Source organism: Gymnogyps californianus, chromosome 9 (assembly GCF_018139145.2).
Source record: "Gymnogyps californianus isolate 813 chromosome 9, ASM1813914v2, whole genome shotgun sequence".
Classification (NCBI taxonomy): Eukaryota; Metazoa; Chordata; class Aves; order Accipitriformes; family Cathartidae; genus Gymnogyps; species Gymnogyps californianus.
This window is the reverse complement of record NC_059479.1, coordinates 6,737,708-6,761,351: the sequence shown is the minus strand read 5'-3', so window position 1 is coordinate 6,761,351 and position 23,644 is coordinate 6,737,708. Positions and strand designations below refer to the sequence as shown.

At 36.6% G+C, this 23,644-nt stretch overlaps 1 protein-coding gene across 1 annotated transcript in view; it reads right to left on the bottom strand.

The window, feature by feature from the left end:
- Positions 1-23,644, bottom strand: part of DIAPH2 (diaphanous related formin 2) — a 265,679-nt gene that overhangs the window by 191,541 nt on the left and 50,494 nt on the right. The window contains exons 18-19 of the mRNA XM_050902012.1: positions 22,066-22,415; positions 15,261-15,375 (exon numbers count right to left, since the gene is read on the bottom strand). Of these exons, the coding sequence (XP_050757969.1) occupies positions 15,261-15,375; positions 22,066-22,415 (465 nt within the window). The remainder of the gene's footprint in view (positions 1-15,260; positions 15,376-22,065; positions 22,416-23,644) is intronic.

Below are 23,644 nucleotides of genomic sequence, written 5' to 3'. Positions count from 1 at the left end.
GGTGCATAGTCTATTTATTAGTCAGCACAAACTTTCCTGGTAAGTAGCTGATCTGTTTTCCATCCTTTCCTCCAGACTTTTTTTTTTCCCTCCCACCTTCATTCGGGTCACAAATTCACAGCCAACTGCATGGCTTTACTTAAGCTGAAGAACCTGCATTACACTGCTCAGCTTTACAGCAGTAATTAGATATGGAGCTTCCTTTACCAATATTGAGAAAGTTTCCAGAAAACATAGCTACAGCAAACAAATAACACATCAGAAGGCAAAAGACATTGTTTTAAAACCATCCCGCATAAATTATAGAACACAGACCTAGAAGTGACAAGTGATTGACCTCCAACTCATTATCAGTGTATTTTATGTACATATATAGCTATAAATTCTTACACATGAAAGATAAGCCACACTTTAGGAAAATTTCCACAACAGATAATCTTAACAGTTCATTTAACAAAAAATTACTGTAAAATCCATGGAACAGGCTATTCAATCATGTTCTGAGTAACTAGCTTCAAATTAAATAGATTTTTCTAGTATCTAACTTCAATTCCCTTGCAAAAAATGAAGTTGTAAAAAAAAAAAAAAAATACTTGAAGAGTATCTTTTGAGGGTTATTTTTTCTGTTTTGACATTAGAGAAAGCATTCTTTTCAGTCTAATCTTTTTACCTATTCATACAGAATGTGTTTTATGCCAGGAATACAGATTTTTATTTGTTTAAAAAACAAACAAAACCCACTTCTTTCTTCAGTTCAACACATTCTTTTTTCAGCTCAACTTCTGAATTTCTTTTTTGTCGAATTCATAGTAAAAAATACTCTCTGTAAGAGCATTATAGATCAAGACTACTTCCAGAACGTATTCATATTTCATGCTAATTAGTCTTTGTACACAATCCCTTTCCCTGGTGTGCCTAGTACATGTGTGTCTGTCCTCAACTGCTTGTTAAATGTGCTATAGTTTATTTGAACACTGCATCACTGAGACTGAAACAGACATTTCAGAATACCACACTGCCTTTCTTCCTCTGCTGTATTTTATAAAGCTGCTACAAACAAAAGCTCTATTTCCCTTAGAAAAACAAGGCATACAGTAGGTACAGAATGTACTAACTACTAACAGAGTTATCACACAGTAGGCTGGAATTCCAAAGTTGTGGAATATAAGTATGTGGCTAACACACTTGTTTGTGTATGAGAAGTAGTGATCCTTACTCTTTTCTAATGGGGACCTCTGAGACACCAAATGTAGGAAAAAAAACAATGCATGCCTTTGAGAGTTTACCTCCCCTTGACTTTTCTTTATAGTCAGAATTGATTCTTCCACCTTTGCTCTTCAAGATTTTCATTTTTAAATTCTGACAACTTGGGTCTAACAAATACATGAATTCTGTAAGTTACCACCTAAAATTTAAGACATTATAACTAAGACAGCTCAGTCACAACTTTGTTAAACACACATACAAAAGACCTTTTAAGACAATACACAGCTGTTCTCACTCCAATATTTTCCCTTCCAAGTATTTAACACAAAACACCGCTCTACAAGTTAACCACCAAATGATGGTCTTACAGCAAGCATATACACACGTGACATCCTCTACAATCTCAGTTTCACACTTAGCACTAAAAAAGGCAGATAATCAGCGTGTATCTGTAGAAGTAATACAGTCAGGAAGTAACTAGCAGGGTTTCTTATTTTGTATCCTTGCTCCTCAAGTCTCCAGTGGGGAAGACTACCTTGTCCTAGTTACATTTCAAAAGGGTTAAGCAGTGCTAATTAACTAAAACTGAAGAAGTCACCTCCACATTAGAGGATTTGACCTGGATTCAGAATAGATATAACGCTGATTTTGAAAATGAACTCGATTTCTCCGGAATTGTGTGGAATACATTATGATAGACCTCAAAGCAATCAAAGAATAAAGCTAGCAACTTTCACATATCCCAGACCTCAAACTATTTCCCTTCTGTCTCTTAATCTGAATATAATTTAATTCACAGACTACTTGTATTTGTTTTTCTGAAGCTGCAATTATTACAGTTCTTTATGTAATGCTAACCAAGATAATATCCAAACTACTCAATCCAAGCCCTTCTGATACAACACCAATGCTCTGAAAAAAATACTAACTTTAACTATTGCACATGTAAAGAAAGCAAGCTCCAGGAATAACAAATGGGAGATCTAGGAAAACTGCATCTATCTGACCTGTCCCTCATTAGTTTTTTCCCCTATGAATATACCACAAATCTTTTAAAAGCAGAGTCCTAAAAAAGACATAATTAAAGTGTACTACAGCCCAAGATCTCCAGTAAAATTCCTGCATCTGTTCAACCCTATGGCATGATCATTCTGAAAACATTATTTATATAAGATTTTACAGGAAAACAAGACAATACACAAAACAAAAAACAACACAACTGAGAGTGATCCTAACTTCTGAGAAAGTCTAAACAGATTTGTTTATCTAGGATATTCTCCATTCACTGTCACATGATGAAAACAACTCTACAGTCCCGGGGCAGGCGGGGCGGGGGGGGGATTTCAAACTTTCTCTATGTCGCAAAAGAAAGTCTTCACAAAATATCAGCATTCCCTCACACTAGTCCACCACAGACAAAACCTGTGGTCAAAATATTAGCATTAGCAAAGTAATTTATGAAAAGAAAGCCTTCATTTGTTCTCAGTAATATTTACAACAACATCTATCTGTACATTTCACCATACAACATTGTGTTTTATACAATCAACACAGAACTGTCAGGCACTCCCAAGTAAAGTGAGTAAAAGACTTTTTTGTTACAGTGGTTTTTAAATACAAAATTGGGGATGAATATTCAGCTTCTGAGCTACTTCTAGCAAATCAGTATAATTGCTAGTAGGTCATACCAACAGTACATCTATTTTACATAGTATGGTTTTTCAAAATAAAATATATATTCTTTGTGACTCAATGTTACAAATTACCTTCCACATAGAAAAGGAATCATTTAACTTCTTGAAAGGTAAGTGGGCTAAAATGCTATTTGAAATAAAATACAAAGAACTAAAATTTACAAACATTGCCTCCTAATTGGAAGCTTTTGTTTGTTTTGGCCCCTTCAGAATGCCATTCTCATTTTATTCCTTTTGTACTACGATGAATGAAATGGGTACCGATGCTCTTGAAGTAAAAGACACACACACCCTTCAACAGGAGCAGGTGCTATCAAACAGCTACCATTTGCACAGTGGCTTCCTCATATGAAAAAATTTACACAGGAACATACATACAAGTAATTCTTGGGAGGCCTCATTTGTGATTCTCCTGAACAATAGCCCAGCTGCAGCAAAACTACATGCATCATTCCTAAGGTCAGTTTAGAAACCGTGCTTCTCTGTGTAACTATTGAAAGTTTATTTATAAAGTATAACTATTAAGGAGTCAACTTCTGCAGTTAAGCCTTAGTACCCGATGCAAAACTGAATACAAAGAACACATGCGCCTTTCCCCCCCCGCTTCTTTTTTCTCTTGATACTTTAAACATAGCAAGACTAGGTATCGTTATCTGATACAAATTGCCCAACACTTCTGGGCAGAAAAGCTTTTACTTCATTGGTAATTATATACAAATATTTTTTTTCCTTAGTCAAGAAACATATTCTTATGCATTTACTGTGATCATTGTTTAAATAATTCTAAGATGATTTAAGAATTTAAAAATGCATATAAAAATATATAAAAACACAAATATAGAGACACTCATACATAAATCTATGCTAAGTGGTAATAATTTCAGGCATCAGTTTATTTAAACAGTGCAAAGCTTTTCCATCCCTGAGTTTGACAGTTTACCTATTGGATAAATCCAGCTGAGAAGGAAAGCAAAAGATGAAAAATGGCAAACTAATAACTCTTTCTTCTTTATAGTACTTGAATTTATTCTGTCTTGAAAAAGAACAACAATTTCAAATACATTTAAAGATGAAAACAAACCAGCCTGCTTCACTTCTATGTGAAACCGAGATATGAAGACTGATTACCTAAGCCTGCAATCTAACTAAATGAAATTCCTGTAAGACACAGAAACATTTGGTGACCCTACACTGCAAAGCAGTATCTTCCTTTGGTTTGGATTCATACACTTCTGAAGAGGAGAGGGCAAGGAGGGAAAGGAATCAAACATACACATTCTGAATTAATCAGAAGACCAAGGGAGCCACCTGCAGTTTGCAAACCAGAAACAAATACATTATGAGTTTGTGTTTTTTTCTGTTTCGCCAAAGCAATGCATATAGTTGAGCTAGTACAACATATCTGTGCTTAATACTAGAGATTCCTGTATTAAACTGTAGCTTGCTGTCTCACACCTACAAATACAGCTGTGTTACAGGAACTTTGGCCAAAACTGAGTCCATTTAAAGCTTGTAAAAGTTTAAGTTCTCTGGTGAATTTGATCTGGGCTTCTTAGCATATCAAATTCAGATCCATTTTTTAAAAGTACTGATCCCTCTTCCTTTTCTTTATAAGCACCAAATGTAAATGAACGCAAACAGTTTTCCTTCAAGTTTAGTAGTACACCAACCTCATTCTTTGGCTGCTACTTATGTCTTTACTAAGAAATAGCTGAAAAGTAAGACAAACAAAACTTTTTTCTCCCCACTAAAAAGGTTTCATTACATCAAGCAAAAATGAAGGACTGATGAAGAATGATGCATATTTCATATTGTCATTTATTAGTCAAGAATAACAGTGAAAATAAGCTTTGTAATATTCACGGAGGAACACTGCACAGAGGTAGAATCAATCTTGAAATATTATATCACTTCAATGGCAGAATAAAAACTTTCAAACTGGATTTAATGCATGCACACTCAATTATTTCAATGAGAACGTTTGAAGCTAAAACGTTCATTCTGATCAAAGAACAAACACTATCTGCTTCAGCAGAATAACTGGCCACAGAGGAGGTTAAAAATAATAAAATTCATGTCAGAAAGACATACCTGTTAACTAGACGGGCAAGGGGAAGGAACAAAAATCAACTGAATCAACAGTATCTACTAACTTACATTGAAACTAGCCTGTCTTTCTTTCTCCCTCCCTCTCCTCAGTATCTGGCAGAGGTGTAAATAGGAAAAGAGTAAGTTACTCTAGAAATTTAAAAAAACTCTGCAAAATAACACACTATCCTTTAAGAATGGGTGGTTTCACACAGGAAAAAATTACACGCTATTTTCTTCAGGAGATCAAAAATCAGCCCGCTTTGTATCAGATGTAGAACACAAAAGACATAGCTTTAAAATGCCCTTCCTGACTAGGTGATTTGGTAGTCAGTTCTACATTCCCTTCTTGCATAAAGGTACCTCGCACAATTGAAATTAGAAGGTACGATAAGGTTCAAAAGACAGACACTATTGCGAACATTCAATGGCTCAATGAGTAGCAACAAAAGGGCCCCAAAGAAAACTCACTGAAAACTGCACGTGGGTATTCCACATGTGAACGTAATGTGAACATCTTCTGCATGATGTTAACAAGTAAGAATACACTATTTACTTGCATGTCGATATTACAGAATTGACATGTTAATAGTATCAACAAAATGTGTTCAAACCAGAAGGTTAATTAAAGCCTAATAAAAATATACTATGGACATTGCATCTTCCTGGTTTATATGATCTAATTTGTTCAACACACATGAAGAAATTAAATACAGTTATGTCTTTCATATTGCTGTACTATAGAACTTTTGGGGAAAAAGAATAATTTCAAATACTGAAGTAGGTAAGTTGTTCAAACTTTCTGGCATGTTTTCTTAATAATGCAAAATATATTTAAGGTATAATAAAGTGTTCTTGTGTATGCTGCAAGCAAGGGAAAATAAAAGCTAAAGCGGGTGGGAATAGCAGTCCACCTACATTCTGGCCTTTTATTCACTACTCCAAGAAAGCTGACATTTAGACCTCAAATGCCATGTATCCACAGAAACTAGGTGGCAATCAAAAGACTACCGCAGCTCAAGTTTTAATAATTCACTTTAATTAGAATGTAGTCATCCAAGAACTTTAAGGCAGGGAAGAATAACGTAAAGAAATTTTAGCAGAACTGAAGGAAGTCTTGATAAGCTACCCCAATCAACAAATGCAAACAGAAGATGCTAGTCAGTGATCTACTAGCAGAAAAAAAATTGTCAATATCTTTTAAATAGTATTTTACCAGCAAGCTAGAACAACCCCAAGCAGACTTAAAAGGAGGAAAATCTCCACTGTACGATCACACAACTCGTGGTGAAGAACTCAAGATGCTGATGACTAGTTGCGACACCATTTGACCTTCACTCTTCAGAGGGTCACAGGATGGGTACACGTAACATCAGAAAACAGAAGGGGTGGATGATAAGAAGTTTATGTTTGAGTGTTAGTATCAATGTAACTGGAATAATGCTGTTTGTTGTATTTTGGTTAGACTTAACACTTTATTGAAGTACAAATAAGTGTTGAAGTCTCCATATAAGGCTTGTATACATTTTGTTAATGAAAATTGCGTTGGGTTTGTGTAGCAGGGGAGGGGCTACAGGCATGGCTCCTGTGAGAAGCTGCTAGAAGCTTCCGTGGCTCAAAACTCAGACCCGCCTCTGGCCAAGGCTGAGCCCATCAGCAACGGTGGCAGCGCCTCTGTGATAGCATATTTAAGAAGGGGAAAAGACTGCTGAGAAAAAGTGTGGAGGAAGAAGAAGATGGAGAAGGAAGAAGAAGAAGAGCTACAGTGAAGAGAGGAGTGGAATGCAAGAGAAACAACCATGCAGACATCGAGGTCAGTGAAGAAGGAGAGGGAGGAGGTGCTCTGGAGCAGAGATTCCCCTGCAGCCCGTGGAGCACCCCATGCCGGAGCAGGTGGCTGGGCCTGGAAAAGGCCGTGACTCTGTGGGAAAGCCCACGCTGGAGCAGTTCGTGGAGGACTGCAGTGCGTGGGAAGGACTCATGTTGGAGAAGTTTGTGGAGGACTGTCTCCCGTGGGAGGTACCCTATGCTGGAGCCAGGTAAGAGTGTGAGGAGTCCTCCCCCTGAGGAGGAAGGAGTAGCAGAAACAACATGTGATGAACTGACCGCAACCCCCATTCCCTGTTCCCCTGCACCGCTGAGGGGGAGGAGGTAGAGGAATCGGGAGCAAAGCTGAGCCTGGGAAGAAGGGAGGGGAGGGGGGAAGGTGTGTTTTTAAGATAGGGTTCTATTTCTCATCCTACTCGGATTTGATTGGTAACAAATCAAATTGATCTATTTTTCCCCGAAGTCAAGTCTGTTTTGCCTGTGACTATAATTTGTGAGTGATCCCTCCCTGTCCTTGTCTTGACTCACAAGCCTTTTGTTGTATTTTCTCCTCCCCATCCCGCCGGGGGGAGGAGTGAGCAAGCGCTGCGTGGTGCTTTGTTGCCAGCTGGGCCTAAACCATGACAAAAATATCGAGTGCAACACCTGCATACATCTATCATACCACCTATGTACAGTAACAGCCACTATTCCACCTTCATCTATTTTTAGAGCCAGTCCCCTCACTATTTCCAACAAATTTAGAAAGAACATTTACCTCATGTTTACAATAAACTCATTTGGATAGGCATTGTTATCTGCTTACGGTTCTCCACAAGTACAGTTGCCTGAACTGTTTATAGTCTAACCTTTGTAGCCTAAGAAAGAAACTATTTATCACCTTCAAATAAACTTTATTAATAATGTCGTCAAAAGAGGACATTGATATCATCACTGGAGTTAGTGTTATTTAAACATCACCTTTTTCTTAACCTCATCATGTCATATGTTGTGTCTTCCTCAGAAGTAATGTTGTCTCCCTGGACTGTTCTTCAGCTTTTTTAGTATGTTATGCTCCTTCTTAAATTTCTCCAACAACCTTTTCATACTACTTTCAGTTGCCCATTTCAACCCTCTTCCTCCTCAACCAGCAAAACACGTTTAGATACTAAAATCCTAGCACTGACCAAAACATGAATAAGTTAAAACTAAATTTTAGTTAATCCTATCAACGTTTTACTAATTTTTCATGATTACTAATATTTTAGAAGTGAGCTACAGATAAGTCCTAGAAGTTGTTCACAGCAGGAGATATCAAAGGTAGGACTGGACAGCCACCCAAGTTTTCATATTGTAATTACTAAAACAAGACCATATTAAAATAAGCTATTTAGTATATTTTATATTTTAAAAGTCTAATCACAAAAAAGCAACAGAACCCTGATCGAGTAGTTTTCCCTTGAGGTTACTTGGATGGATAATGAATTCTGTACTGGAACAATCCCAGTAGTTACAGACTATTATGTACTAATTACTACCTTTACAGATCTACTGTACACATAATTAATTTCTTCAGAGCACCACTATCATTCTTAACTGGCAAAATACACAACCGAAATTACAAGAGCCAGAAATTAACATGATCCTTTAGGGAGAAGGCATTAACTTGCTTTGTAGTGTTTTGCAATTACACTATCAATCAAACAGTGAAAAGTGATTTTGATAGCAGCAGGACTGATAACTTTGTAATAATGTGGCAATACTCAATGTATCTGAGGCCCCAAGAATATGATGTATCACAACTTATCTTCAGGGCCATAACATTTTAATCCTTTACTTTTACCTGCTAGAAGACACTTCATCATAAAATTATACTTGTATTTAATATTCAAAAAATTAAATACCAAGATAGGGAGTTTTTTAGATTATATTCCACAAAGCACCGCAGACACCACACTGCTGCTGATGGTCGTCTTTTCCCTTACACCAGTAGCCAAAGATAAAATTTGATGTCAGTTAAGGGACAAAAGCAAAATTTAGAAAAAGACTGTTCTAGCTGCACAACATAATATGACCTGCTTAACTGATTTCAAAGATTTGCTATTAAGTAGGTTCTTGCCAAAAACACTAACATTTTAAATACTTCATTTTAGTTGTTGGGTTTTTTTTAATGACATTCTACAGAAATACATACACACGCCCAACCCTGCCAAAAAGCAGTAGCCCAAGCTTCCAGAGAAATATAACCAGGATATATACTAAGCATAAATTCTTGTTCAACTTTATTACAGTATTTCCCTTACTAGAAAATTACTATTATGCATTTAATCAAAAATGCGTAATTTTTTTAGTTCTAGAATTTTGATAGTGGGACCATCTAAAGACATCAACAAGAAGGCATACTTAATTGACAACACACCTCACTATTTCACTGTGTATTAACAGAAATTAATGACTTAAGATCACATAATAGGCTCATAAAGACAAGACGCAATCCAGCTAAGGAGGATTGTTCATTGAGTTTATTTCACATTTTCTTTATACTCCATAAACTGGAAAGGATTTTTTTTAATTAAGAAAATATTTATGTGATCACACAAAGCTTAAAACTGATCACACAAGTTTTAAAAAGGAAAAAAAATCTCACTATGTAAATGTTATCCTACTTATTAAAAAAAAAAACTTGTCCGAAGAGACTGTTGCTTGCAGGTAAGATTTAACTGTTTTAAGATAAGGTTGAGCTAACAATACCTCAATAAAATTCCTTCCTCTTGCTATTTAAGTATCAAAATACAAATCAATCCATGATAAGATTATTTTGCAAACCCTGAAATTTTCAAGTCGTAACTCAAAAACTGTGAAAGGATGATGCATGTTTTCACCAGCAAAATCACTGCTTTCACGTTAAAGCAACACATGATTCACAAAATAAAATTCTTGATGATATCAGATTCTCTCAGAATTAACCAGGTCAAAAGAAAACAAGTAACTGGTTGGAAACTAATACCATCTTTACTCTTTTCCTCTGTGCAACTACACAAGGAAATATGCATCTATGTGTTTCATTGCCACCCACAATGCAGTGACTGTCCCACATCTTAATACCGCCCAACTCATTAACAACCACCACAGTTGCCCATTCATTTTCAAGTGTGTCCGATCTGGAATACCATTTACTTGCCAAAATGGTCTGAGAGACTATAATCGTTGTTTCTATCTCTGTATCTGGAAGCACAATTCCAAGCTCGAAACACTCATCTAAGACCTTTAATGAAAATTTGAAGCCTTGGAGTCCATTTGTCAGAGGCCCTTAAAAGGTATTCGGATCATCTGTATTTCTCGTGAAGAAAAATGGAGAAACTCCTTCCAGACTGTACTGAGATAGTGATAATCAGATCTCAGTTAACTTAGTTCAAACCCCAAGATCTCAAAATCCTGTAAAGTCTGAAAGGGAATACTTTTTAATGTTTCCATCGCTCCCTGTACAACAGATGTTTTCATAACTGTGCTCAGTAACTGATTTCACAGATCAAATACTGCAGTTTGACTGCCAGTACTGATTTGAACCTAACTAAAAACATTCTACATATTCACAGGGCATCAGTATTAAATATCTAGTGTTACAGCAGCAAGTAAAGATTTAACGTTATGCAAACTTTTTAAAAGAAAATTTGCATCTAAGTATATTTGAAGTAAAATTATTTTACCAGTCAGGGATCATTCTTTTTTGTTCCTGGTGCTCTGTTATTAAACGTTCTTATGTTTTACAAGCAGCTAACTGATGAATGCAATAATTCGTTAACTAATGAAAATTGTGCTTCAGAAGTGTCTTATTATGACTTCCCCCCCTCTACTTTTGGTCTCCAAAAGTACCACTTCCCTGCAGCTTTGGCTGCCTTCCTTGAAAACAGGTGGTACTCAGATAGCAAGGCAGCATATAGTTTAGTGACAACGAACATTTAATTATTCTTGGAGTATCTTAAAAGAAAACTATGTTAAATGAAGAAAAACCCCAAAGTTTCATTCTCATTGTGTCAGAGAATCATTAATAGAATTCAGAGGTTTAATCAAATTTGAGTGCTGCAACCTACATGGAATTACAAATTTTTAATAAGTGTGTATACTACCACTTGTTTTACTTCAGTTACTATTCTCACTGGCATTCCAAAATGCCATGAAATACAAGATAAACACTAAGTCATCACAATTGCTTTTGAAAATTGTCAGTTTTCTTCCACTCATCCATTTATTCATTTTACATGCTGACTGTGCTTTTGAGAGAATATAAAATGCATTTCTATTTGTCTTTCTATCATTCTCCTGTAATATATTAGGAGACCACACCAAGAAGTGGGGCTAAAGCAGAAGAGAAATTTGATCCTAGATTATGCTTGAAATAAGTATTTTGGGGATTAATGAGCTGCCTGTGGCTGTTAAAGCAAAAGGTGAGGAAGAATGGTGAATATCATTTAATGTTTCCTTTTGCAGATAGCAGTTGCAGGAAAAAAGTTGCTTGTGGAATGCAATTATTTGAGCCTGTGCTGCAACTAAATGCTCTGAGACTCTTCTTGACTTCTAGTAGGTTTTCAAGTTTTAAGAAAAACTTGAACTCAAAGAAAGACAACACTGACTTTCCCTACTAGCCAGCCAAATAAGATTTTAATATCCTGGGTAATATGTAGTAGCATTTTTAACAGTCTTCCCATCCTTTGTTATGGCATGTTATTTTCTACAACCATTAACTGAGAACAACGTAAGGAAGAACAGGAAAAATATCTGCAAGGCTATCACCACAGTAAGCTATTTGGAGAATTTCTGCTGTTCATAGTTTTAGAACTGTGCAACTATGTCAACAAGAATTTCCTCTCATATGAAACCGACAGCTGTGTCAAAATTTCAAGAGGGTTTGTCCGGTTTCAGCTGGGATAGAGTTAATTTTCTTCTTAGTAGCTGGTACAGTGCTGGGTTTTGGATTTAGTTTGAGAATAATGTTGATAACACGCTGATGTTTTAGTTGGTGCTAAGTAGCGCTTATCTGAAGTTAAGGACTTTTCAGTTTCCCATGCTCTGCCAGCAAGCAGGTGTGCAAGGAGCTGGGAGGGAGCACAGCCGGGGCAGCTGATCCAAACTAGCCAAAGGGATATTCCATACCACAGAATGTCACGCTCAGTATATAAACAGGGGGGAGTTGGCCAGGAGGGGCGGATCGCGGCTCTGGCATCGGTCAGCGGGTGGTGAGCAACTGCATTGTGCATCACTTGTCTTTTCTTGGGTGTTATTTCTCTTTTTTTTGTTATATTCCTTTTCATTACAATTATTATTATTCTATTATTATTATTATTCTTAGTTAGTAGTGTATTTTATTTTACTTTAGTTATTAAACTGTTCCTATCTCAACCCACAAGTTTTACTCCCCCCCCCACCCCACTGGGAGGGGGGAGGAGGAAGCGGCTGCGTGGTACTTAGTTGCTGGCTGGGGTTAAACCACAACAGGGTTTTTTCAGCATTTTTAATGAAGAAGCTTTTCAGGAATTCAGAAACATTTCTTCAGATTTCTGATGAAAGAATTCAGCTCAAGGCAGAAGCTTGCCATTGTCATTAAGAAGGGTCTGATTCCACTGTAAGTGTTATTTGCTGCTAGGGGTTCTTTCCCTTAAAGGTTTTCCTGTCTTGCTGTCACACTAAAACCAGTGACAAACTCCTCATTTTAACCTCACTGCAATGCTATGAACCAAGAATCTATCAAACTTTGGTATGGAAAAAAGTGTTAAATTACTGCAGATGATGCTTTTGTATTACTGCATGTAATATCTGAACATTTAGACCAGAAAGTAGGAAGCATTATAAAAGCAGAATACTAATGGCTCAAATGCAGTGACTACTGAAAAGAGCATGAGCTCTGAGTGAAGGAACTGTATATTTATCTTATGAAAAACACAGCTATGACTAACTCATTGAAGGGGTTTCAAAAAAGCACAGAAAAAGACATATTCAGAAATAACTCATGGAATCTACTCAAGAAATGGTTCAGGAAAGTTATGGTCCTCTGAGACACCTCCCTTAACCTGAGTTAATTTTTCAAACACTGTATTAGTATAAACTGCAGTCATTCTTCCTGAAATTCAGACAACAGCCAGGATACCACAAACCTCTATGTGCAATACAACTTAATTTTGAAGTAATAAAATCCTCAAGTAATTGATAGAAGTGAGAGCATTCCAGTGGTTCGAATTAAAACAGAAAACTCCCTATGGTTAAAATACAAAGCATCACATGAATTATTAATGCTCAGAGCCAAAAAGTTAAAGTAAAAAAACCCCAGCAGCACAAAAATGCTTACAGTCAGTACACACATTCACTTCAAAACCCTAAGTGTGCGTTTGCTTATTCAGATTTGGCCTATGAACACTTGATACATCCAACTCCATCCACCTTCAAGAACTGCACATCCCTAAAGTACATCATATTCTAACTGGTTGATAAATGGACAACTTGATCTGTAACTAGATCAGGAATTCCTTCTTTCAGTATCTACCTCTTCTTGGACTCCAATTTGTTGGGCTTCCTCATTAGCTCCTGAGTAAGGTATTATTGAATGGTACTTCAACAGTACTTGCTTCTTTTCAGTGCCTGAAACAATTTACCAGTAAATGGCCACATATGAAATACTGATCAATTGACCATTAACCGTGGATAATAATGAAAAGACTTGAAGAGGCTGCGTGCACCTTCGGAAGTACTCAAAGACCATTTGAAAGCCACAAAGAGCTGAGGAAGGTATTAAAGTATCAAAATTATAACCAATATTCCGTTGTTAGTAACTGCATTCCCAACTCAAGATATAAATATTATTATCATATCTCCTATTGAAGGAACGAGGAATTTATGATTTTTTTAATCTAAAACCAATAGCAGAAGAGCTATTTACATGACATACTGAGCAGCCTCAGTTACACTTGACAGAAAGCTCCAGCATAGTTTTTATTCTCACTGTATTGTTCTCTCTAGTAGTCAAACAGACCCATTTCACACTGTTCTAACAAAAATCGGTAGACGATCTGACACTTTCCCATGGTATTATGCAAACAGTTTAAAGAGTGTGCACTCACACATTCAACCCTTTGAAAACTAACTTACATCATTCACTAATGACAGTAACAATGCAGTTTAACTGTATATAACTTGGGGGGGGGGATATGCTTCTTAGATTACACATCACAAATTTAAATACTAATTAAAGGAGTGTATTTAAAGACTTTTTTCTTAAATGAGCCGCATATAGTATTAAAAAAAAAGTGAAAGCAAAGACTAAGGAGACAAACACAAGAACTTTGAAAAGAACAATGGTTTCGTCCCACGTATTCCAGAATCATGACAGTAGGCATATTATAGAGTTGTGATTTTGCGATTCAACTGCATACTGTAATTGCTACATTCTAAGTCTTACTTGTAGAGGATTTTGATTTAGCAGAGTGATACAAGCAAGTAAACTTTTGTTACACAACAAACCCTCCACGTGTGGAATATCTAAAAGAACCTGACAGCTTACAGTTCCTGCAGCTAGGAATATTAATGCAGATGAGCATTATTTTAGGATTAGAATTTAAATTTAATTATAATTTAATTTGAAGAAAATTCGCATCTGTCTGCAACATACCCTGCACTTTTAAGAGGTATTATTACAAAAGGTTCCTCCCATCATGCTGTAAAGTGAGGGAGGAGCAATTCTTGTAACAGACTGCTATGCTTAATAAAAACATACGTTTTAAGTCATCTTCCTGCTATAAAACCATTATATGAATTCCATGGTATTGCACAAAGCATAAAAGAGATTATCATTGCAGTGTCCTGGTTTCAGCTCGAATAGAGTTAATTTTCTTCCTAGTAGCCAGTATAATGTTGTGTTTTGGATTTAGTATGACAATAATACTGATAACACACCGATGTTTTATTATAAACACTTCTTAGCAACAACTAAGTCAAGGATTTTTCAGCTTCTCATGCCCAGCCAGCAAGAAGGCTGGAGGGGCACAGGAAGCTGGGAGGGGACACAGCCAGGACAGCTGACCCAAACTGGCCAAAGGAACATTCCATACCAAATGACATCATGTCCACTTGGCCAGGAGGGCCAGATCACTGCTCGGGAACTGACTGGGCATCGGTCGGCAAGTGGTGAGCAACTGCATTGTCCATCACTTGTTTTGTATATTCTAATTCTTTTAGTATTATTATTGTCATTTTATCATTGTTATTATTATCATTATTATTTTCTTCCTTTCTATCCTATTAAACTGTCTTTATCTCAATCCACGAGTTTTACTTTTTTTTCCAATTCTCTCCCCCATCCCACTGGGTGGAGGGAGTGAGTGAGAGGCTGCGTGGTGCTTAGTTGCCAGCTGGGGTTAAACCATGACACACAGTTTTAAACTTAATAAAATCATAATACAAAGTAAAAGAAGAACGTACCTTTCATTTGTGTTCCAAAGGTAAGCGCCAATTTTGCAAACAGTTCTGGGTTTTCAAATTTATCTTCTTCAGCTTTTACCCAAAAGCTGTTTTCTGCTATCTCTTGAGGCTCAATCTGAAACAAAAATGACATCTCCAAAGTTAATAATTAGTATTTGCAATAGCCAAGTTAAAGCCAATGCTACTAGACTTTTGTGATAATTGGACTGAATTAAATTTCGGTATGTTCCAGGTATTATGTTCTCTTAAAGATGCTTCCTGAACAAAACACAATCAGATAAACTGCCCTCTATCTACACAGTGATTTTTATTGTATTTCTCCCATTCAACAAGTTTTCCAAACAGGCTTGATAACATATTAGCATCTGGGTTTGAAAGTGTTCTAGCTTTCTCTTGATTACTTTTTAGACAGTTCCCAAATTGTTCACCACTGATATGCATCCCTGCTACTTGAGAACTGTAGAAGGAATAGTCTTTCTTACACTGCCAGAGTATGGAATACCTTTTTTGCAAACGGTACATCAATGTGGACCTTTCAGTGACTCAATATTAAGTCTGTAGGAAAAATTATCTTTTTAAATATCAGAAATAATTTTATACTTAATATCACCTTTTTTTAAAATAGTTTCCAGTTTTCAAATGTAAACACAGATTTCATTGCAGTACCTTATTTGATACTATATTAAAAGAAGAAAGTACTCTGCAATATAGAAGCTGAAAGCCAATTTTATTCCTCATGTATGATCCAGAACAGCTATTTTATTTTGAAAATATGCTCCTCTTCCAGTTTTTAAAGTCTTATCAATTCTTGTTTACAAGTTTGTTTAAATGCCAATAAATTTTCAAGGGCTATTTAACTTCAAGATGATATGCAGGAAATTTATCAATACTATATTTGTAAGCCTCACTAGGATTTCACTGCAACACAATGGTCCTCCACCTTTTACCATATGAACAATCTGTTAATGTGTAGCTGCTTTACCACCAGCTGCAGGTAAGACATTTTAAAAACTACCTTAATCCAACACTAACGGTGAAGACAGTTACAACAATAGGCACTAAATTAAACAGTAAGAATTTTATTCCCAAAATGATGGCGCCTTAAAAGTGATGATCAAATAGACTTTCCTCTTTTTCAGTATGAAGGAGATCTTTGGCACTACTCCCAGAGCACTTAAGCAAAGTGTCCATCTGCAGTTACTTTCCATTGTCATACACAGTGTTCAGATTATAAATTATTTCTATAAACACATGAACGTAATTGATTACAACAAAATTGGCTGCAATGACAAATACGTATTATAAACTAAAAAGTCTATTTTTCTATATGTTTACAGGATAGTAGTCTGATTATGTTTCACAGTTATAAAACGAGTGCAACTGACTCTAGAATCAGGTATTACTTAACAAGGACAACTGAGTGTAGAAAGCACACGTTACATGTATGGCAGGAATTCTTCCCTGCTTAAGTGAGATGCCTAAATAAATTAAAAAGATAAATGAATTGTAGGAGAGAAACTATTCTAACCAGACAAAGCAGTGGCGAGTCAAAGATGAGCAGCAACTTCAAGAGAGAATGGTATTGTCAAAGGTATACAGATTTTCTTCCCCCCTTCAGAAAATTGGCAAAATATAAATCTGTGATGAAACCTATATTCTGTAAGGAAAAAAGTCCAGGTGGAAGTACCCAAACAGATACAAGGGGTTAATACAAAAATCTGGAAGTCAAAGATCATAAGAGAAGCTAACTGAAATAATAGCCACAAAAGATTTTCTTAAAAGCCCAGGTGGAAATGTATTTCTAAAACATTAGAGTTCCATTTCAAAAGGAGGAAAAAAAGTTTTAAAAAAATCCAGAAAATTGTATGATAGAAGCTTTGAAGAGAGTAATCTTCTAAACAGAAAGAAGACAAGGACATTCAATGGTAAAATATCCTCAACAGACAATAAACATTTCATACGAGGGGAAGTGACTTTTTTTAATATAAGGGTTTTAAAGGTTACAAAATCGTATAATTCAAATGATTCAAAAGAGTACATGAACTAAAAGGACTTTTATATGGCTAGATGAATTTCAAAGGAGCAAAACAACCCCAAATCTCTGAATTCCAACACTGGGTAATGCCATATTCCTCAAAGTAATACATGAGCATCTTTTCCAGTATGACAATTCATACATTCTTGTTTCTTTTTAATAATACAACTAGGCTACTTAAAACAGTCCATTTTTTCTTCTAAAGAATATAATATATTGGTGTGGCTGGCAGGAGGTTAAAGATATTTTGTACAGATGTTTTAAGAAAACAGCAGGACTATACGATTCTTTTTAAATTCAGAAGCATTAAAGTTAATATTTATTCTCAAAAAACTGTTCTGTTTTCTGGAAATGCACTGAGAATTATATGTAACAAAGAAAACCCCTCACCAATTTAATTTTGCTGCACTCTCTACAGTTACTTGTAACATCACCCTCATCTACAATTCTCTAATGGGCCTGAAGTTTCCAGCACTGTCATACTGTACTGTAGCACTAAGAATGCACACTGATGTGTGTTAACCAAAACCAAAGATTTAAGGTCTTTTTCCCCCTAGATACTTTTAATTCCTCCTCCCACAATAAAGAAGGAAAGTTATCACTTATCCTTACATGCAGATTATTTTGTAAGAATTACAGACAGAAAAAGTAAAGAGAGTTTCAAATTTATTTTAACATTTATTGAAATTAATACATTAAAACCATGGTTGACTATTTTGAATATCCTTCTACTTAAATATTTTGGAAGCCTGTTTTTAAACTACTACTGCTAGATACACTTTCAGATTATTTTGCCACATCTCCAAATATTTTTGAAATCCAGTGGCAAAATACTAAAGTTAAGTTATAAACATTAATTCTTCTGGTAAAAGAACCTATAAATTGACATGCCATGCATTTCCACACAGGTTTTCTCAACCTTCTAGATTCCTCCTTCCAAAGTTGGTGGGATTAATCATTCATGATACTGCTCTTATTTATTACTCCAAAGAGCGAGCCATTTCACTATTCAGTACTTCAGAATTTAGAGGAACACAAAACCTAAGCTTACTTTTTATTTAGAAAGACAAATAATTACCACTTATTCAAAAATATCAGAGGACAGTCTAGTTCCTCTTCCAACAGTAAGCTTCTGTCATTACTAGTTCTTGAAAGGTTTTCCTTGAAGTGGTGGTGGTATATATTTAGAAATGACATGAAGCAACTTACCTTGAATCACCTGAAAAACCCTGTGGGAAAAACTACAATGATTTCCCAACACAGTCCAGTGCTGTTGCCCTAAGACCATCCATCTTTACATACACTCTTAAAACTGAAATTCCATTGTGTCTGACAGGGTAGATCAGCTATGTAAGAACTCGATGCACATATGATCCTGTGTCTTAGCAATATTGTGAAAACACTCTATAAAGGACTGTTATTGCTATGCAATGATGTGATTCATTTCAGAGGCTTCATATTGAAAAGATATGCTCCTTCAGCCAGGAGCAACATCTGGCATCCCATGGCATCCAGCTCCATCCAGGACATGATAACACCCAGCTTCATAGAAGGATGTATCTACATCCATATGAATTTCCCAACAGTTTTACCAGCTGTGAAACATCCTGAAAAAAACCTGCACTATTTCAGAGTGCATTTTAAATTACACATTCAACAGTTGTTCAATGTTAAATTGCAACTTATGGTCAGCAATGACCATCTGTAGCCACTTAACAGCTTAGTAAAATCAAATTGTTGATGAAACTAAGTTCTTGGTACCAACACACTATTGAGATAGAATATGGTTTTCAAGGAAAGTGTCAGACACTAGCTGGTAGTACTAAGATTTAGTACCTTAACAAATAAGTAGCAGATATCCAGTCAAACTACACTGAAGTCCAAGCTAGAGCTCAAACCAGATAGCATGCAATACATAAAGGCCCTCCTTAGATTTCCCTTGATGATTTGGTGATCTATGTATTCTTCCTACAGCAAACCTTGATACATCTATCACGTTTTATACCACTAAAAACCTGCCAACCACAAACTGCCTTTAAGATGTGATGGTTTAGTCTTGATGATAGATGCAATTATCTAGAACCTCAAATTTATTTCCTTTATATGGAAGGAACAGTGGCTATACTGATCAAAAAGGAATTTTAAAGCAACACGTATGCAAACACATACCTGGATACTTGCACTTCTCTTGTCACAAAGTGACCAATTATATTGAGAGGCAAGTAATAACTAGTAACTGCTCTTACAGGTTAGCTTGCAAATCAGAGATTGTGCTTGCAGTTTACTGCTCAAGTGAATGTTTATGTTTTAAGATGTTATAAAAAATGAAATTTGATTAAATTTAACCACATTAAGACTGTGCAGAAGCTCACATTCATTGGAAGTTAATGGTGCCCAAACGTTTCCCTTGAGCAGTCCCACAGCCCCTCCCAGTGGCCATAACCCTGCCCTAGCACATTACTAATTTGAAACAACCAGTAAACATCCCAGATTAACAACCTACAAGTACCATTATAGCACAGATACAGGCATCCTCTGAACTTGCAGCTACATTAGACATCACAAACTCAGGTTTCTACATGAAATAGCCTGCTGTTATCTATGTTTGAAAACTGCTTTAAAACTATTCCTTATAGTTTGGATATATGTACAGAACTTAATGCAAAGCCACAATTCATGTTCGCTGCACCTAACAGAATGGTGCCCCATCTTTTCATTTGGGTCATCACAGTTTTTCACTCTGCTTTGATACAGACCAACAATACAAGCAACTCTGCAAAACTATGAAATTCAGTGAGCATTCACCCACTGATCATACTCCGCATACCTCAAAGGAGTCACAGATGTCCTCTCAGACCCGCCCTCACGACAGGGCCCAAAAGAGGAATAAGACAGAGCAGTTACCTAACTGCCACCTTCTGCTGTCATTACATAAATCCACTGAGCTTAGCACACGTTCTGAAAGCTCCCAAGGGAAGAAATCACTCACTCAGCAATGAGCAACCCACAGACTTTTTAAAAAGACTTTTGTATTGGAACTAAGTTAGCTTCCTGAAATACTCATCTGTCAAACATCAAACACAAAGTTCTGTCAACAAGAATCTCATTTAAAAATTCATTATCATATACAGTATCAACTACATTTGTAAAGTAAAGGAGAGGGGAGGAACATCACCTTCACAACTCTACTAGAACCATGACTTTAACTCAAGTTTAATATTAAAACACATACTGCTAATTCAAATGCAGTAATAATTTTACACAGAACTAGATAGCTAAAAAGTCACTCTAGTAAAAACTTCTTCAATGCTTAAAACAAAAACTAATGTTTAATAACACCATTGCCCTTAGAACCTTCTGATAAGTTTTGCAACTGTCTTAACAGGGTAAACACCTGCCTTTCTCAGAGAAAGAAAAATGTTAAAGTGTGTTTTGTAGTACAACTATCATTGACAGGCAGGTAAGGCAATGAAAGTCAAATTTCCTTTCAAACTTCCAGAACATCACAAGAACAAAAGAAATGTGAACACAAAGTAATTGGCTTCATTTCTTAATTAGATCCTTTCATTTATAGTAAATTACTGTGTTTATTCAGAGGACTGATCTTAAAATATTTCTTAACCTCATGTCAAGACATCTGCCCCTAAACAGAAAATTTTAGTAGTTTAAGTATAGAGTTGTTTCTTTTAATCAGGAAAAATACTTTCGCCAATGCCTTCCTACCCTTCTCTTTTTAAGCTGGTCAAGTTTTTAAGTTTCATGAACATAACTCCAATGAACCGCCACCATAGCAGTTTCACTCATACTTCATTTTTAAAAGAAATTCATAAAGGCATAACCAAAGCAATCATGCGCTGTTCTGTCAAGAAGATAAAGGCAAAATTACAGTCTCTGAAAACCTGATCCACTTTCAAATTGTACTCAAAAAAGCAAGAAAAAAAACCCAAAATCATAAACCACATAATTTATGGCTCCCACAGCTTGCTTAACCCAGAGAAGACAAAACTAAAATCAGAGTTCTGCTTTGCCTTGTCTTCCAAAATTCCATGTACCCATTCATGCCAAGTTTTACTGCATTTTATACCTAGAGACTCAAGTAAAACCTCTTAATACATCTCCTTTCTCAAAATACTTTCTCATTTCTCAGACACAGCTACTTCCATTAAGCAAACAGCTGTAGTTTTCCCTTGACTTGAGATCCTTTTTTCTGTCAACTGCCAGATTGTCAAAGTTCCTAAATGGCAGTCTTCCACTCCATTGTCTACTTCAAGATTCATTTCCCCTGTCCTAAAACCCAGCAATACTTCAACTAACTCAACTTTTTGCTGAAAAAAGTAGTAACATGATGTATAAAGTAAACATTGTAATTGTTTGATAACTTAAACCTGCTTTAAACAAGAGATTTTACCATTGAAGTGCTCACTTGGCAAGTCAAACATCAATTACAGCTGAAAACATGTAGAACTTAACTCTATACAAAATCAGCCAAAATTTTGAGAGCTGTTAGCTACAGGTATCCCCAGAATATGAGGTGTTATGGCCCTTTGGCAGCATTAAACACTTGGAGCTTACCCTGTAGCATAAGGTTTCTTTGAAAACCAATACCAACTGAATCACAACCACTGCATCAAAAATGTTTTGGATAAAGAATGGAATGAATTCCCCAAACATGAGTACTATTAACAATCTAATGTAAACCCTAGTGCATCACCTCCTTCTTCCTCAAAAGCCACTTTTTATCAATGGGAATAAAAACAAACATTGTAATACCTTTGACCAGTTGATTCTCTTCATTGCGACTTCCAGCTTATACTTTTTCTTCTCCTTCATCCCATGCGGTAATGCTGGTATCACCAGAAAGGGAGCAAAAGGAACACCTCCAAGAGCTGGTGGCATTGGAGGCCCACCAAAAGGCGGTGGTGGAGGAGGTGGCACTGCTCCACCAGGTAGCGGAGGAGGTGGAGGTGGCACTGCTCCACCAGGTAGCGGAGGAGGTGGAGGTGGCACTGCTCCACCAGGTAGCGGAGGAGGTGGAGGTGGCACCGCTCCACCAGGCAGCGGAGGAGGTGGAGGAGGAGGTGCTGCTCCACCAGGCAGCGGAGGCGGCGGTGGAGGTATTGCTCCACCAGGTAGCGGAGGTGGTGGCGGAGGTATTACTCCACCAGGTAGCGGAGGTGGTGGCGGAGGAGGAGGAGGTATTGCTCCACCAGGTAGCGGGGGTGGTGGCGGAGGAGGAGGAGGTGCTGCTCCACCAGGTAGCGGAGGCGGTGGAGGAGGTATTGCTCCACCAGGTAGCGGAGGCGGTGGAGGAGGTGGCGCATTCTCGCTTGGTAGGGTTGGAGGTAATGGTGCTACTTCTGTCAGTTGACCTGTCAGGCCTGGACCCTGAAATATAAAAGAGGAACTCTTTTCATTGGGGCGGGGAAGAGGTTTAATATGAAGTTGAACCAACTAGGATGCCTTGTAGTCAACTGTACCTCAAGAAAGTGAGAAATTCAACCATTCCCCTATTTAAATGAGAAGCAATAACAATAGATTATACCATGTACCATAAAACTGCCAAGTAAACTGAATAACCTAGCATTTTTATAAAAACAAATTGTTTCCATTTTAAAGAAAATTTAATAGTAGCAGTAACATTTAAGTGAATAGAACAGCATTTTATTTCTTACCAATGCACAAAACATTTATCCCACTCAGGATATCCTGGCAAGCTGGGGCATCAGAGATAGTAATAACCATGCTGAATCTTAACTACACTAATCTGCTGGTGGAAAAATTTCCACAGAAATCACTGAAGCAGCTATTGCAGTGCAAGAGGTTATGGGACCACAGTTGTTCATAACTATCTTGACACCTTGTTTGGCGGGGGGGACCAAAAACAATCATGCTTTCTTTTAAATCTGTCTGCAGTTGTTTCTACAGTGATAGGAAGAAAGAGCAATTGCAATATCCATTCTAATAAGTTGTAAAAGGAACAACGAAGAGAAACAGCAGCATGTTAAACCAGAGAGATTTCTGTAGTGATAACATGATCCTCGCCTAGTACAAATTCTTCACAGATTTTTGTCTTTCAAGACTATCTGTTAAAAAGCAGCATCAGGAGCTATGCACAAACTGCCATACAAGCTCATATTCCATGTCCTTTAACTGATTTTTTTATTACGAAATTATTATGTCATATAGGCTGTTCATTTAATCTGATTTGCATACTATTTTCCTATGCAATTATTTACTGTTTCTAGTTTAAAGGAAGCAAGAGTTTGTAAAAAAAAAAAAAAAAAAAACAACCTGAGAAAAATCTGAGTGTGTCTAAAAATAAGTGCCACAATATATGGTATGGGGAGCA